Consider the following 17,390-nt stretch of genomic DNA (forward strand, 5'->3'; position numbering starts at 1 on the left):
TGGTCCCTTAGCTACTAAAAGATGAAAAAAATCAATCAGCATACTAACGTGAGGAGGGGAATAAAGTGCGATTTTTTTAAAAGTTTCTTTCCATCTTATTCTAGAAGTGTGGTGTAAAAACAATCTCAAATAAACCTGAAGTGCATCACCATTAGTCACAGGAGAACAAGGTCCAATACCGACCTCCCTCTGTGCCAGCTTCTGCTTGTCAGTTTGTTTGACTTTAGGGCTATTTGCTAGGAGGTGGCGAAGTTTTACGTAACTCTTCCACAGTTTCTGGTACCTAAGGAAAAGGACAGACAGACACCTCAGACAAAAAGAAGGCAAATCTAAAGTGCAATAAAGCCAGGTGTTCTAACAGGCCTACTCAATCATAAATGCATTCTTGTGAATATCCTTAATGGCAGCAGACCTTCATTCTATGGAAGGATGTGATCTGGGGGGGTTGAGGAGTAGGATGACCAAGAGTCATCTGGAACCTACTTATTAAGTTGATTATTGCCTATATGGGTTGAAAATGAGGTGTCACTATACGGATGAATCTCTCTGGAAGAAATTCCTAGGGAGACACACAGAAACCAATAGAAACATGTATGGTTTCTCATTGTTACCTCTTTGAAAGTAACACATTTTATTTAAATATGTGTTTTCTGCTGTTTGTTGAAAGAAAGACCCCTTACTTAATAAAGATACTGTCCGTGTCCAAAATGCCTTCACTGAAAGTAAAAATTGGAGAGTATTAGAAAAGAGAACCCCCTTTGGGACAACACCCAAGCTACATAGCTACATACATCCATTTTTCCACTGGGAAGGGAAAAAAGACAAGTGGTGTATATCAATTTGTGTATGCCATGACAAAAATAAGCATATTTGTAGCCAAATATGTTATAACCTGGCTCACAGTTAAAGCATCCTGGAAATGAAGAGAATATGAAGTCTTTTATCAGTTCACACTCCTGCCATCTGAGTCCACGGGAGCCTAATCACATTCTACTAACACTTTTCTGAAAAGAAGGGACTTTCCAAAGATTTTCTGTCATATTGAAACTGCTCCTTTCTTGGCCTTAGCTGGGTGTCTCCTTTTTGATAACATTTTTTTAGAGAATGGAGGAAAGAAAGAAGTACTTACACAGTGCCTGGTTCACTGCTTCATACTTTTATCCAAAGGGGGGAAAAAAGAACAAAACCCTTTAGCCTCTTCTAATATATCAGCCAGAATTGGATTTATGAATTGAAAATCTCCCATGCCCTTTTCTCCCATTATGAATCCTTTAAAAAAATTAAATCAGGAAACGGTTTGTTTGTTTAACAAGGTAGAGAATCCAAACACTCCTGAAGAATATAATGGTACTATTTCCATTCCCACACATCTTCATTTTCTCCCAGCAAAACACTAACATGCCAGTTGGAAAGTAACATCAATTCTAAGAGTCAGAAGTCATGGCTTCTCCTTCCAGTACAACCCTTGACTTTGCATGGGATGTTGAGCTCTTACTAAGATGTCCCCAAAAAACAGAACTCTGTGTAAATGTGGCAGTGCTAAGAACCAACATGGCGCTACTTTCCTCTAGAGGGCACTGAAAAAAATAAAAAAGAATAATAACAGTAAGTACTATAATGATGGATAAAGGAAAAGTTCCTTAAAGGTTAAAAACATACAGGACTCATGTTGACCAAGACTGCCAAGGATAATCTATTGAATAATAATTTTCTGCAGTCAAACATGTAGAGAAAATAATTCTTCAGGAGCTACCAAAACTTGCTTCATTTGGTAACCTAAATTTGGAAACATGGCTCATTTCAGGTCTTAATTTTTAAAAACGAAAAATCCACTAAAGGGGATTCCTCGCTAATTCAGCTGTTAGTAGAAGGTGAAATTGGCTAAGACAAACACTGAAAAATATCTTACTGTGGGTCTCCAGCATAACTCAACTGTGCAGGGCGTATCCCAAAGTGGACGATAATCGGAAAAGTAATCACATCGGGGTTGAACTGTTCGCGATCCAGTTGATCGATGCGGACAGAGCTTGGTTTCTAGGGAGAAAAATCAAAGCCATTTATTCCCTTAAGAAGTCTTTAAGAATTGTCTTTAGTCTAAGTAGGGAAGAAAGTAATAGGATTTTTCCCTAGGAAAGCCTCATCCCCAAAGGGAAAATGTCATTTAAAAACCCTTTAATCATAGCAGCTAAACTATATAAAATCTATAATGTCATCCCTATAAATGAGTCTGTGCCATTTGGCATAATGAACAATGATTTTGTCCTTGTTTGCCATCCACATAGAAACCTTTAAAAATTAAACTTTTGAAAGGACACTTAGGCAGATGTAACTTTTCCTTAACCTCTCCAAAGGCACAGAGGAAGTATTCCACATGACCAGAAAGAGATATGCTGGCTTATTCTGCTTTAATTTCACATTTCAAATGAATAGCTTATTTCTACTCAGGAGGCACAGACAGATGCCTCTATATCATTTTTTCCCCCATTAGTGCTCTGTGTACCTCGTGTATTCCTTTAATTCTATACCTTTAAATTAAAAGGTATGGTGGTACAAAGACCAAATAGTTAAGCTTCTCTTATGTCCATGTAGGCCATTCTTAAATTTTAATAGAGAGCTTCATAAGTCTTTTTTTTTCCCCCCCAAGTCTAATAAAAAAAGAAGTGAACAGCTGGTTCCTTCTTAAGTTACTTAAGTATGAGGATCCATTTGTAAAATATCTTTCATCTTGAAAGCTTAAGTTTGTGAAAAGATGGTAAAATCACAGAGAGTATGCTTTAGCAACCTCCTTGCTTATACTCAATGCTCAGGGCAGTCCCTAATTAGAAACTAAATTCTTACTAAGAGATTGTGGGGTCTTTGGCTCAGTTGCTTTAGAGCCAAGGCTATAGAGTTGATCCCCATGGAGGCCAAGGAGCTTCATTCTGTTGAACAGCTATGCCCAACAACTATGACTTGTTTGTCCAGGACACAGGGGTTTCAATGTTAAGACTGGAAAAGCCCCCAGCAGCTGGGACAAGCTGGTTACCCTACCCACAACCGTAGTCCTAGTCAGCCATGTGACAAATACAAGTTGATGACAAAGTAAAAAGAGTTGTGTAAATTCATCTACATTAGTGAAAAAACAACTTAGACTTCAGTTTTTAAAGAATATTTCAATGTCATTTAACAGTCAAAATTTTACTAGCATCTTGAAAAGTTGACCTCTGCTCTCAAAATTAATAATTGGAGAAGATTTTGGTCACAAAAAACCTAAGATAAAATTATTTAAATGCCCATCAACAGTAGCAACATGTTATTTGGGTCTAAGAATTGTTTCCAATATTTTATGCATCAGAGCAGCAGAATTCATTTTTAAAAGAGGGATTGCACCATGGAAAAACGCTAGTGAAGTATTCACGTTTTCATGATTTTGAATACCATGCTATGGTATCAATAGAGGAAACAGTGATTTAAAATATCCATAGTATCTCTAATTTATAGGGGGAGGGGATGAAATAAGTTCTAGACTTTGGCCACACCCTACAGTATCTATCATACCATTTTTGTAGAAGAATAAAAAACATTCTCGCCAATGACCAAAGTATTCCCCAGCAGAGGCAAAGTACCTAGGGAGGGAGATTAATTCTTCTAAGTTCTGCAGCAATAAAGTACTTAATGTGACCATAATGGTTTGGAAATTTTAATAAATTCCGCAACATCCTTACCACTGGGCAATCTTCCAACGCAAGTACTGCAGAGGATGAAATGTGGTGTCATGTCTATTCTGCCCTATTCTCAAAAGGATATAATGAAAGGATGTTTTATTATACTGAGTTTTCAGAATATTTTTCTCCTTTACACTAAGACTAAATACTAAATACTGAAAAAAGAAAAAAAAAATTAACTTCAACATGTCCCTAAGCTTGGCACCCAAACTTAGCTTTCTTAATTTATTTCCAATTACTTTGCAACATAAACCTTTCACCCTGACTAACCTGTGGTTTCCTTATTATCTTTAAAACTGGCCATATACCATCTCAAGTAGTATGTACATTCAATTGTGCCAATAATTTATACAATTTCTTGATTCCTTAAAGACCACAGTGGAATGCTTATGAAGAATACCTGGCAGCCCGGCCCAGTGATCTCACCAAAAACTACAAGCTTTCCTGACCGGCCTTTTCAGATTGGTCCATTGATTCAATAATTCATCACAGACTCCTTTCATATAGATATGCTGTGAATTTGCAGCTGGACAAGCAACATATATAATCTATATACTTCACCAGCACCTGGCTTACGTAGTAGTCCTTCAACAACTGAGTTGAATGATGATCATGGTAATGGAGTAAATATCCTCTATGCCATTGGCTCAAAAACAAGCAAGGAGTGAACCAGAAGCAACTGGGATTATTTTTTTAAACTACAGATCTTTGAACCCCATTACGTGGAGCATATGGGGTGGGGTCCATCAGGGCATTCTTATATTTTCAAAAGCTCTCCAACTGATCCTAGGATCTTAGGAAATTTTAACCAGGCTATGGAAGAAAGCCCCAGGGTGAAAGTGCTTCCACAGTAAATCATGGGATTCTTCAAGCAGACCTACCAAGGTGAAAAGGCATGTCTCCCACCACCATCACACCCACCCATCCTCTGACCCAACTATAAAACTGACAGAAGAAATGTAAATTTGTGCAACTGTTTAAAGAAAAATTAAGTCCAGAGTCACACCTGCATAGTACTATGACTTGTATACTTCTTTTAAAGTTACTTTAATAATTATTTTTGTGGCTAAACAATATAACAGTAAAAATTGTATAACTTTTTTAGTTTTAAACAACTTTAATGTTTAAATACGTTTTTATTAAATTTTCACTTTCTAGATTTGTTTAAAATAATCAGTATTAGTTGGAATATTTGATTTGCAAATAGCAACATTTTGCTTGTGCAGATGTTACTGTCATGCTACAACAAGTTGATCCAGAGTTTTTATTTTTATGAATCAAGGCTATTAAACAATTTGGCAGCCTTTTAAAAACAACAGCTTTGTTTAAATAGACTACTCTGTTTCTTTACATAGAAGTATTTTAATTCTCCACTTTTGGAAAACTATATCCTGGTAAGATGCCAATATATAACTATTTTATGAAATAACATTTTAGACAAAATAATTTTTTAATAAATATATAAAACAGCATATTCTTTATAAGAGAAAACTAGTTATCTATTAATTCTCTGCTTTGATTTTTATATTTTTACCTCAAAATAAACATTAGAAGCAAATTTTAAAGCAAAAAATTTAAGAAACAAAATGAATAAAATGGGAAATATTTGTAACAATTACGGCAAAGAATCAATAAAAAAGGACAAATACCACAAAAGAAAATTAGACAAAGGATATTGATAAGCCATTATCAGAAAAAAAAATTTAAAGGTCAATAAACATTTAAAATATCAATTTTTGCTAGAAACCAAAATAAACAGAAAACTGAACTAAACAGTATCAATTTTTTTCCTACCAAATTGACAAAGTTTTTTGTTAAACTAGTATAACTGTATGAAGGAATGGGCAATCTCATATACTCCTTGTCAGAGTGCAAATTCTACAACCCTCTGGAAGGCAATTTATAACATGTACCAAAAGCCTTCAAAAGCATACCTTAAGGAATTAAATGGACACATTCAAAGATAAATACATACATACGTATACATGTTTACACACATATATACAAATTCAACACAGCATTATTTGTTATAGCAAAAATCTGGAAGCAACCTAGGTGCCCAATAACAGGGGGTTAATTAAATAACTTGGAGGCATTTTTTTTTATTACACGCCTCAAGAGATTTAAGACTAAGGAAAAATAACAACTTTGTGGTTGTTGTTCCTGGAGAAGGATAAGAAGGAAAAGGTCTGAATGTTAATATTTAATAGTATGTTGCCAATTTTGTTTCAAAACAATATGAAATATGTCTATTCTAAAGAAACTAGAAAAGTGAATAGTATCATCTCTGGAGAATGGAATTATTGGGTAATTTTTATCTTCATTGGGCCGTTTTTCTATTTTCCTAATTTTCTATAGTGAAGATATATTACTTTTATACTCAGCAAAAAATTAGATCTGAACATATCTAAAAACTTCAAAATTCTCCATAATAATCAGAATACATTTACTAAGCAGATGAAATTACTACTAAATATGCCTACATTATATTTTTCTTTTTTACTAAATATTTAAAGGAAAAAATTACTCAAAGAACAAGAATCAATGAATGTTAAATTTTAAATCTTTAAAAATGTTCTGTTATCGTTTTTGCAAAACTCTCAAACCTGAAACGAAGGTGATTCAGTCTCTGACTGTCAACACCAGCACATACCGTTCCAGGGTTGGTGACAATCATGCCTTTGCATTCTTCCGCATATTTCTGCCACTCAAGTTCTTCCCACTGAAGCATATTGGCAATCTCCTCTTCGGGAACCAGGGCTTTGCTACACCGTAATAAGTAAAGGAGGATCTGGTGCATGGACAGTACTTCCTTTCCTCCATCTTAGGTGACAGTGGAGAGAGAGGGAAAAATAAGACTACTCAGTTAACAGCCAGTCATCCACCCAATAAGGAAAAACAAGACAATGAGAAGAGAGCATTTTTAAAAAGGTAGTTCAGAATTTACACCGTTAAACCTTTGTTTAACCAGGTGCTAAAAATAATAGGAAAGCCATTTGTTTCACTGATGAACAGTGCTCATAAACCATCTTATTTAGTAAAATGGCAACAACAGCATTATAAATGATAAAAGGCCCATATGTAAGGTAGGAATATAAAAAAGGTGCCTATCTAAATAAATTTAAAACCACCTAATGTAAAGAACCACAGTTTATAATATACAGAACCGTGTTATGTTTTAAGTATTTTATCACTCTTTACAGGGTAACAGATGAAAGCTCTTTGACAGTGATGTTACTGATATAAGGAAATTCTAAGCTTTTATGAGATATTTATGGATGTTTTCAGTAAGCTATTGTTGCATTATGGTCTAATTTTTTGGTGCTAATGTGCTGCACCTGCCATGAGGAATAGAGCTAAAGAGCTTGTACTAATATCATGAAGATCATTATAGAGTTAGTACATGGAAAAAACACCAAGTACTCTGAGACTTACAGAAGCATATATTACCAAGTACAGAGGATAAAAACAACAAAGAACATAATTAAAGTACCTTGGAAAAAATCAATTAATCTGGTACTTGATGAATCAAAGACATTCATCTAATGTGGGCATTAATTTCAGATTCACAGGCTTCTGCCTTCTCTTTGGGCTTAGCTTCTTGACCAGCATGTACAACCACCTTTTCTCTGCCTAGTCCCACCCAAAGGAAGGACAAGAGCCCTGAAGGTGTAGTGAACAACAACTACCCTCCCCAGGTCATGAGACATGCTAGGAACAGTAGTATAGGACCAAACACTTCATGGAGAAACAAGGGGACCAAGATGGTGGAGATGGGTAGGAATAAACAAGGGGGCCCTATTCGTGCTAGACAGAAGTGTTCATGGCAGCCAAGGAATCTGGGATACTAGAAAATGGAAGAAGATAAAAGATTTTAATTCAAGTTGCTATGGGCCAAAAACTTAAGCCTACACATCTAAGAGAGAAGACAGTAAGGATCAAAATTTCTTTTTGATCTGTGTCTTTCTAGCTCAGAGGCTGCTCTGGAATTAGATGGCATTGCTGCTACAGGGCCACTATATATGTAGGAATGCATTCATTCATTAATCTAAATATGCATTCATTCATTCAATAATTACCAAGCACCTATCATGTAGCAGGCCTAGGAAACACAGCTGTGTTAAATAGCCAAAACCCCTTATATTCCAGTGGAGGGAAAGACACAATAAAAAACAACTACATAATAATAGATCAGAGATGACTGCTATGAATAAGGATCAAACCGGGCAACTACACATAAAAGGGTGGTCAGGAAAGGCGTCTTTGAAGAGGTGCCATGTGAGCAAAGACTTGGAAGAAGCAGAGGAGCCCCATGCGGCTATCTGGGAGAGGGCTGTCTTGGGTAGAAAACATAGCAAAAGCCCTAAGGTGGAGTGGGATCGATGTGTTCCAGGAACTGCCAAGAGGCCAGTGTGGATGGAGTGAGGAGGAGGAGAGCGTGAGGGAGGCAGCAGGGAAGTCAGATCTTGCCAAGCTTTACAGAGCACGGGAAGCGCTCTGGATTTGACTCTCAGATGGGAGCATGTTTTTCACCATCATGTGCCAGGCACCGTGAGTGGTCCCATGTAGCAATTATGGAAAACAAACAAACAAACAAAAACACAAGCTCTAGGCCTTCAAGAAGCAAGTTGGCTGATGATGACTAATCACAACTGTTCCTAGAGGAATCTTTGCAGATAACATTCTGAAAACAGAGCTCTCTTAAAGACACAGAGTCTCTTAAAAAAAATAACTGTCTAAGAAGTAACTGAAGTACAAAATACAATCAACCCACATGAGGACATGTCCCACCTACCCTTCATATTATTGTTCACAGCAGTAAAAATTTTTTATGCCTCATTACAAAACATCTGCCTTAAACCCAGGAGTCACCTTTGATGAACAAACTTCCATGGTTAAGAGCATATTTCTCAGTCTGTCTCAATAGAAATTTTAATCCGCCTGCATGTGACATGTCTTTCTCAGTCGATGATGTTCCCCTCTTTGCTATGGAGCCCAGCATAGTCATAATGCCTACCTGCCCATCTGAGCCCATGGTAACCTCTGCTTCTGGGGGGGCCTGAAGTGAGCAGGTGGACAAGAGAACTCTAAAGTCAGAGTAAGTCGACTTACACTTGCACGTGTCCACATACAGAGCAGCAGGGATAAAGAAAACCTAGAGAGCCCCGAGGAGAACTGCCACACTAACGAGATTCTAGGCACCAAGGAAAGAGTAAAATAGGATTTAGGTTGTAATCATTATATTTGCTAAGATTACTAAAGAGCACTGTAAGCCTGTAAGGACACATCAGGAGTCTAGGATACTATAAGGAGCAAAGTGTTGTTTTGTTGCAAGGATTAGAAAAAAACAGTCAGATTTTATCTGGGGAGGTTGGTGCCTGGTGGAAGGAGAAAAGATATGCAACTCCAGGTATACAAACTGGCGCCAGAACCTCCCCACAAGCAGTTGCAAGTGGCTGACTTCAGGGCACTTCAGATAAAAGTGAAAAGAATAAAAAACTCAAAGAGCTAGTGGGAGGGGGTAACACTTAAGCCTACAAACCAAGGGCACTGCCCAGTTTAAGAGAAGAATACCTGTGAGAGAAAGAAGGAAAGCCACTGAATGCTTATGAGAACGCATCTACCTAGATTAGGTGCAAAGCTGCTGATGAGGGGGGAGAGTTTTATAGCAGCACGGAACTAGAAATAATTTTTTAAAAAACATACACACATCAGGTGCAAAATTGGTAATGCTGAAGGAGAAATTGTAAATCCATGTTGAAATCTGCTAAATATTTTAAATAGCAACTAAAATCTAAAAAGATAGATATTTACCAATGTGAAAAAGTAGAAACTCAGGACAGATAAGCTGAGGTGAAATCCTTACGGAAATATAAGGAAAAGTAGACGTGACTAGAAAGTCCTGCAGAGCCCACGGGGCAAGGGCTGCATCCCTCACACCCAGCCCGGCAAAAACGACACTCCAGAAATATTTGTGGAATGCCTTTCTGAAGCGGATAAATAATGTGGCCACTTGCTCGCAGACTGCCATGAATTTACTAATGTTAATGAATTGGCTCTTTTGGTTTGTCTGCTTCGCTACATGTTTATGTTGGGGATTTATGGAACTATGTCACTGAGGGCTAGGAAGTAATCTTTATCTCGTTGGCTGAGATAAATAGGACATGATATAAATGAGAAATTAGAGTGGGTAAGCTAAGGTTAGCAGGAATTCTGCCAGCACTGGGACTGGTACCGTGACAATGGCTCATTATTCGGGAAGAACTGGAGTTTGTGTTTCAGGGAATGAATCTGGACAGTCATTAATGAACTGACAGGCTTTATAAACTGTTTCTTAGAGACCCAATTCTCTCGGTTTATATTGCTTGATTATTTATATGGTTATTGGGGGGAGGGGCAATTTGTTAGGGAATTTGTGTTAAGAATACAGCTGGTTAAACGAGTATTTCTCAAGAGTGCAACACTCAGTTTTAAGAAATATAAAAATACCTTCCTCTTTCCTTACACTGAGAATAACTATATAACTTCATTACCATGTCTCCTGTATATTCCTACTAAGACACCTTTATATAATCTTAAGTTTTGAAAATTTGTATTAACAACACAGTATTTTCTAAACTTTCCAATTACAAAGTTATATTAAGATGCTATATCAATTGTTTTTTCCAAACTACACTTCCCTCCTGGGAATTTTGATATACTCTCCCACCCTCTGGCCCTCTGTCAGCCTTACCTAAAGAATTACTTCTCCAAAAATCAATCTGCTAGATAACTGATTTGCAAAATTGATTCAGGATTCTCAAAGCTTTACTACAGCAATGATATAAACAATGAACAGGCTTTCCCGTTAAGTGCAGCCTTCCTAACTTGAATTATGCCCTGCCCCAGCCCTGACTACAGTCAGGATAAAACCTTAAAGTGGCTCTAGGAGAGCTCATATCAACTATTTGGCTACTAGAGGTAGAGGCAGGGATAGGAAAGAAACAAAAATTTGAGAAAACTCTTAAAATATCAATAAACTGGTTGTTCTGTGATTTGACTTCTGGTAAACTGACCTGCACTGAATAATCCTTGGTTTAAACTATAAACTTAACTTTGGATAAATTTGTATAAGGCAATTGAGACAGCTGTCTTCAAAGCAGGTCAGCTGAGGAACTAGAGAAAAACTAGAATGACTGATAAACTTTCAGTTACATAGTATAATACACTGATACAAACAAAAAGCAAATGAGAATGAGGGGACCATGTAATACTATATAAAAGCTGCTCATTCTCACAGGAGTTCAAGTAAGATGCAAATAATAATAATGAGATGACTTTTTACCTATCAAATGACTAGTAATATCCACTGTTGGCAGATGTATAGAAAAAGGGTACTGTTAAAAATGTTGGTTAGAACTACCAACTATGTCCTTTCTAGAGAAAACTTGGCCAAGTCTTTCCAAATTTAAAATGTGCATACTGTCTTAACAAATAATTTCACTTCTAGAACCCCACCTTGTAGAAACACTCACACAAATGTAAAAGGATAGATACACAGACTATTCCTGAAGTATTTATATGTAATGGAGGAAAAATAGAGACCTCCAAAATAATCATGACTAGAGGAACTGTCAAAAAAGTTAATGTCCATTCATACTATGGAATGCCATGCAGGTGTTAAAGATTGAGGCAATGTATTTATATAGAGGATGTCCGAAACAGTTGAGTAAAAGGTCAAGTTGTGTAACATATTTAGTGTTATCCCACTTAAAGAAAAAAGCATAATTCTCTCTGTACAGGTTAAAACAAATACAAATCAAACCATTTATAGCACCTATTCATTTTCACATGTCTAGAAGGGGGTGTTCACTTTTTTACTTCATACACTTTTGTACTGTTTGTGCGCACACACACACACACACACATACACACACACAGAGTTGACATAATTAAGGGCAAGGTAACACTTCAATTCTGTGAAGAATGGTCTTTTCAAAAAATGGTGCTGGGTCAACTGGATGTCATACTGAAAATAATGAATATTGACCCATATCTCATACCATTTGTAAAAACAAATTTGAGACAGATTATAGACCTAAATTTGTAGAAAATATAGAAGAGTATCTTGATGACCTTGGGGTAGGCAAACTTTTCACAAATAAGATACAGAAGGCTCCAAGCAAAAAGGGTAAATATGTAAATTGGACTACATTAAAATAAAGAATTTCTGTTCACCAAAAATCACCATTAAGATGGTGAAAAAGCAATCACAGAGAAGGTACTGGCAATATATATATCTGACAAAAGACTCACATAGAGTATATATAAAAAATACCTACAAGTAAATGAGAAAAAGGCAGACAAAACCCAACAGAAAAATGAGCTAAAGACTTGAACAGGAACTTCAAAAGACAACATCCAAATGGTCAATGTATGAAATGGTGCTCCATTTCATTAGTCATTAGGGAAATGAAAATTAAAACCATGTGATACCTCTGAATACTCATCAGAATGGCTAACTTGAAAAAGAAAGAAAAATGCCAAGTGTTGGTGCAAATGTGGAATAACTTGAACTCTCATATACATTGCAGGTGGGATGGTAAAATGGTACAATCACTTTGGAAAACTGTAAGTATCTACAAAGCTTAATATAAACACATCCAGAATTTCCGCTCCTAGGTATATATCCACTATAGAAAAGCATAAATATATGCTCACCAAAAGGCATGTACAAGTGTTTGGTGAACACGTGTATGCTATCTGAAAGAGTCAAAAACTGAAAACATGCAAATGTCCATTAATCACAGACAGGTTAAATACATTTTAGTTTAGTCATACCATATAATACTATACAGCAATGAGAATGAACCAATTACAGTTAACTGTAACAACAGATATTTCAAAAACATAATACAGAAGAAAACAGAAACAAAAAAGAATATACAATTCTAGTTTTTATAATTCAAAAACAGGTAAAACTAATACATGGTATTTTCAAGCCAGAATAGAGGCTACCTTGAGGGGCTGGGTAGTGACTGGAAAGGGGCTCTTGGATGCTGGTAATCTTGAACTGGGTGCTGAGTACACAGTCATATTCACTTTGTGAAAATTCATTGAGTCTTACATGTATGATATGTGCACTTTTCAGTATTTGTGTTCTACTTCAATCAAAGGTTTACTTTTTAAAAATGAGAGACAATACCAAAGAATGTTTGAAAAACACATTCACTCTTATTAGTAACAAAATACATGAGTATTTTACTAAGACACTATTATGACCAATTAAATAAAGTCAGTAAACAAGTATCTACTGAGCCCCTGCTATGCACCACTTAGTAGTATGTTAGTAGTGATACAAGACAGACTGTTTACTCCTTAGCCTCATAGAGCTACAGTTGGAACGGACGGAAGGAGGGAGGGAGGAAGGAAGGAAAGTCCAAAACGTGAAGAAGACTAATAATGTATTTTTCATGGCAGCATAAACTGATATGATTCTTTTGACAAGAAATTTGGTACTACATATCATGATCTTTAAAAATATCTGCCTGCTTGATGAATTATTAAAAATTAGGATGCAAAACATTTATCAGTATGATGACCACTATGCAAAAAAGTTATGAACAGAAAAAAATGAAAATATACATCAAAATGTATTTTCCTTTTGAACTTAGCATTTTCTAAAGATTTTTAGTGAAGTCATATTGTGAAAAATGAATCAACCATAATTTGCCATCCAATACCAAAATGCATTTTATACATTAGGCATTTTTCTATATCCTTCAGGGTTTTGCTTTTTTTTAAAATAATAAATTTATTTGTGTATTTATTTTTGGCTGCGTTGGGTCTTCGTTGCTGCGCATGGGCTTTCTCTAGTTGCAGCGAGAGGGGGCTACTCGTCGTTGCAGTGCGCGGGCTTCTCACTGCGGTGGTTTCTCTTGTTGTGGAGCACGGCTTGTGGGCTCCAGAGCGCAGGCGGATTCTTAACCACTGCGCCACCAGGGAAACCCAAAACTTATTATTAAATTAAATTAAAACTTATTATTACTGAAAACAGCTCATTTATAGTCATGCACTAATTGGGAGAATCTTCATTGTGCAGGCAAAGTCATAAATATTTTTACCAATTGTATGACTTTTATACTAACAGCTGTGTTCTGAAATCAGTTAACTCCATATTACATTCATTGGTACAGAAAAGTTACTGTTGTTCATAGTGACTTTTGTCTTTTGAAATGCATATTCTATTTTAAATTTGAACTGTTCTGCCTAATTAAAAACAGTCTACAATATTGTGTGCTCCTTCATGTATATGTAAATGTATTCATTAATGTGTATTACATACATATGTATAATATTGATGTGTATATAACTGGTTGAAAATAAAAGTGTTAAATATGTTTCCTTTCAGAATCAAGCTTCCATGTATTTCCTTATCAGTCTCAGAAGTTTTTAAAGAGTTTCTACTAAGAGCCACAAAATATAACAAACTACAAATGTTTGGAGATGATCTGAGAACTGCTAAGAAGATAATTCTAGTTGAAGTAAGGACAGCTTTTGAAATTCTGCTGTAATTATTGAGTAAACAATTGTAAGATATATTTTATGTGATAATGACATTAACTCTCTCCATAGTGTTAGTACTGGTAAAATATAACATAAAGGCTTTGTATAACAGAAGAAACCTAGTTTCTTGCAGTAAACTTGGATAAAGTAGCTATAGGTTAATGAACTTTAAAAATTTAATGGCCTAAGTATAGAAAGGCAAAAAATATTTGCAAAATGTCGTCTTAGTAAAACTATTATAACTTGTAGTGACCCTAAGAAGTTTGCTACAAAATTCCATTGATGCATTTTACTATTTAGGATATCAGCTATTTGATGTCTCCCTTAATTTCTACAAAAGTTCTGGTTACAGTACATTGAATAGATAAAATTTTTCCTGTTTTGGTAGATATAAATCTGAAAATAAATTTACATGGGAATAAAACTGAGCTAATGTTTATCCTTTGTTTTTGGTAGGATTTACCTAACCAGTTTCATCAAGATTCTCATACTTTACATGAAGTTCTGAGGTGAGTTTCAGCAAAGTTTTCTAAAACTCCAAATTAAATGGCAGGTGGTTTAAATTTCAGCCTTGCTTGCTATCTTTTGTTATTTTAGGAAGTATGTGCAGATTGGTCGATATCCTCTAATATTTATAATCTCTGACAGTCTCAGTGGAGATAATAATCAACGGTTACTCTTTCCCAAAGAAATTCAGGAAGAGTGTGCTATATCAAATAGAATAGAAATAGAATGAAATTTCTGCTTAAAATTTTATATACATACTGTATTTTTTAATTAATCACGTAACCAGTATCTTTCTTTATAAAACTTTGACAGTTTCAACCCTGTGGCACCAACAATTATGATGAAGTTTCTTAATCAAATAGTGACAGAAGCTAATAAGGTTAAGTCTTTTAAGAACTGATTAATTTGAATCTTACATTGTAACTATAGAAAGCCAAACTTAAGTAGTATTATATAAACTTGAGGAGTTAGAGACACAAACTATTTCAGTTTTTTAAATTACAAAATTTAATTACTCTCATAAAGCATGTCATTTTAGAAAATGTAGGAAATACTGATTTTAAAAATCCTTAACCTTTTTCTAGTTTTAAACTTAATTTTCTTTTTCACACTGAGGTAAATTTCCCTTTGCTTGGCTTAGTATTCTAAATTGTATCTGTTATCAAGAAACTGTTTTCTGGTATCTAGGTCCATTAGCCAGCAACATTCCAACTCTACTTTTGTCCTGTTGTCACTTTTTAAAGATTTAATATTTTTTTTTATTTTGATAACATTTGCATTATAGGGGTCCCAGAAGGAGAAGAGAGAGAGAAAGGGCCAGAGAAAATATTTGAAGAGATTATAGTCGAAAACTTCCCTAACATGGGAAAGGAAATAGCCACCCAAGTCCAGGAAGTACAGAGAGTCCCAGGCAGGATAAACCCAAGGAGAAACACACCGAGACACATAGTAATCAAAATGGCAAAAATTAAAGACAAAGAAAAATTGAAAGCAGCAAGGGAAAAACGACAAATAACATACAAGGGAACTCCCATAAGGTTAACAGCTGATTTCTCAGCAGAAACTCTACAAGCAAGAAGGGAGTGGCATGATATACTTAAAGTGATGAAAGGGAAGAACCTACAACCAAGATTACTCTACCCGGCAAGGATCTCATTTAGATTTGATGGAGAAATCAAAAGCTTTACAGACAAGCAAAAGCTAAGAGAATTCAGCACCACCAAACCAGCTCTACAACAAATGCTAAAGGAACTTCTCTAACTGGGAAACACAAGAGAAGAAAAGGACCTACAAAAACAAACCCAAAACAATTAAGAAAATGGTCATAGGAACATACATATCGAAAATTACCTTAAACGTGAATGGATTAAATGCTCCAACCAAAAGCCACAGGCTTGCTGAATGGATACAAAAACAAGACCCATATATATGCTGTCTACAAGAGACCCACTTTAGACCTAGGGACACATACAGACTGAAAGTGAGGGGATGGAAAAAGATATTCCATGCAAATGGAAATCAAAAGAAAGCTGGAGTAGCTATACTCATATCAGATAAAATAGACTTTAAAGTAAAGAATGTTACAAGAGACAAAGAAGGACACTACATAATGATCAAGGGATCAATCCAAGAAGAAGATATAACAATTATAAATATATATGCACCCAACATAGGAGCACCTAAATACATAAGGCAACTGCTAACAGCCATAAAAGAGGAAATTGACAGCAACACAATAATAGTGGGGGACTTTAACACCTCACTTACACCAATGGACAGATCATCCAAAATGAAAATAAATAAGGAAACAGAAGCTTTAAATGACACAATAGACCAGATAGATTTAATTGATATTTATAGGACATTCCATCCAAAAACAGCAGATTACACGTTCTTCTCAAGTGCGCATGGAACATTCTCCAGGATAGATCACATCTTGGGTAACAAATCAAGCCTCAGTAAATTTAAGAAAATTGAAATCATATCAAGCATCTTTTCTGACCACAATGCTATGAGATTAGAAATGAATTACGGGAAAAAAACGTAAAAAAGACAAACACATGGAGGCTAAACAATACGTTACTAAATAACCAAGCGATCACTGAAGAAATCAAAGAAGAAATCAAAAAATACCTAAAGACAAATGACAATGAAAACACGACAACCCAAAACCTATGGGATGCAGCAAAAGCAGTTCTAAAGGGAAGTTTATAGCTATACAAGCCTACCTAAAGAAACAAGAAAAATCTCAAGTAAACAATCTAACCTTACACCTAAAGAAACTAGAGAAAGAAGAACAAACAAAACCCAAAGTTAGCAGAAGGAAAGAAATCATAAAGATCAGAGCAGAAATAAATGAAATAGAAACAAAGAAAACAATAGCAAAGATCAATAAAACTAAAAGCTGGTTCTTTGAGAAGATAAACAAAATTGATAAGCCATTAGCCAGACTCATCAAGAAAAAGAGGGAGAGGACTCAAATCAATAAAATCAGAAATGAAAAAGGAGAAGTTACAACAGACACTGCAGAAATACAAAGCATTCTAAGAGACTACTACAAGCAACTTTATGCCAATAAAATGGACAACCTGGAAGAAATGGACAAATTCTTAGAAAGGTATGACCTTCCAAGAC

General features: G+C 35.5%; 1 protein-coding gene across 8 annotated transcripts in view; it reads right to left on the minus strand.

Moving 5' to 3' along the window:
* Positions 1-17,390, minus strand: part of DROSHA (drosha ribonuclease III) — a 128,930-nt gene that overhangs the window by 62,471 nt on the left and 49,069 nt on the right. For 7 of the 8 annotated variants that reach the window (XM_057540691.1, XM_057540690.1, XM_007192255.3 and 4 more), the window contains 3 exons: positions 6,358-6,527; positions 1,910-2,034; positions 184-283 (listed from right to left, as the gene is read on the minus strand). In XM_057540691.1, the coding sequence (XP_057396674.1) occupies positions 184-283; positions 1,910-2,034; positions 6,358-6,527 (395 nt within the window). The remainder of the gene's footprint in view (positions 1-183; positions 284-1,909; positions 2,035-6,357; positions 6,528-17,390) is intronic. The other variant, XM_007192254.3, reaches the window with a different exon arrangement.

This window comes from Balaenoptera acutorostrata, chromosome 2, assembly GCF_949987535.1.
Source record: "Balaenoptera acutorostrata chromosome 2, mBalAcu1.1, whole genome shotgun sequence".
Taxonomy (NCBI): domain Eukaryota; kingdom Metazoa; phylum Chordata; class Mammalia; order Artiodactyla; family Balaenopteridae; genus Balaenoptera; species Balaenoptera acutorostrata.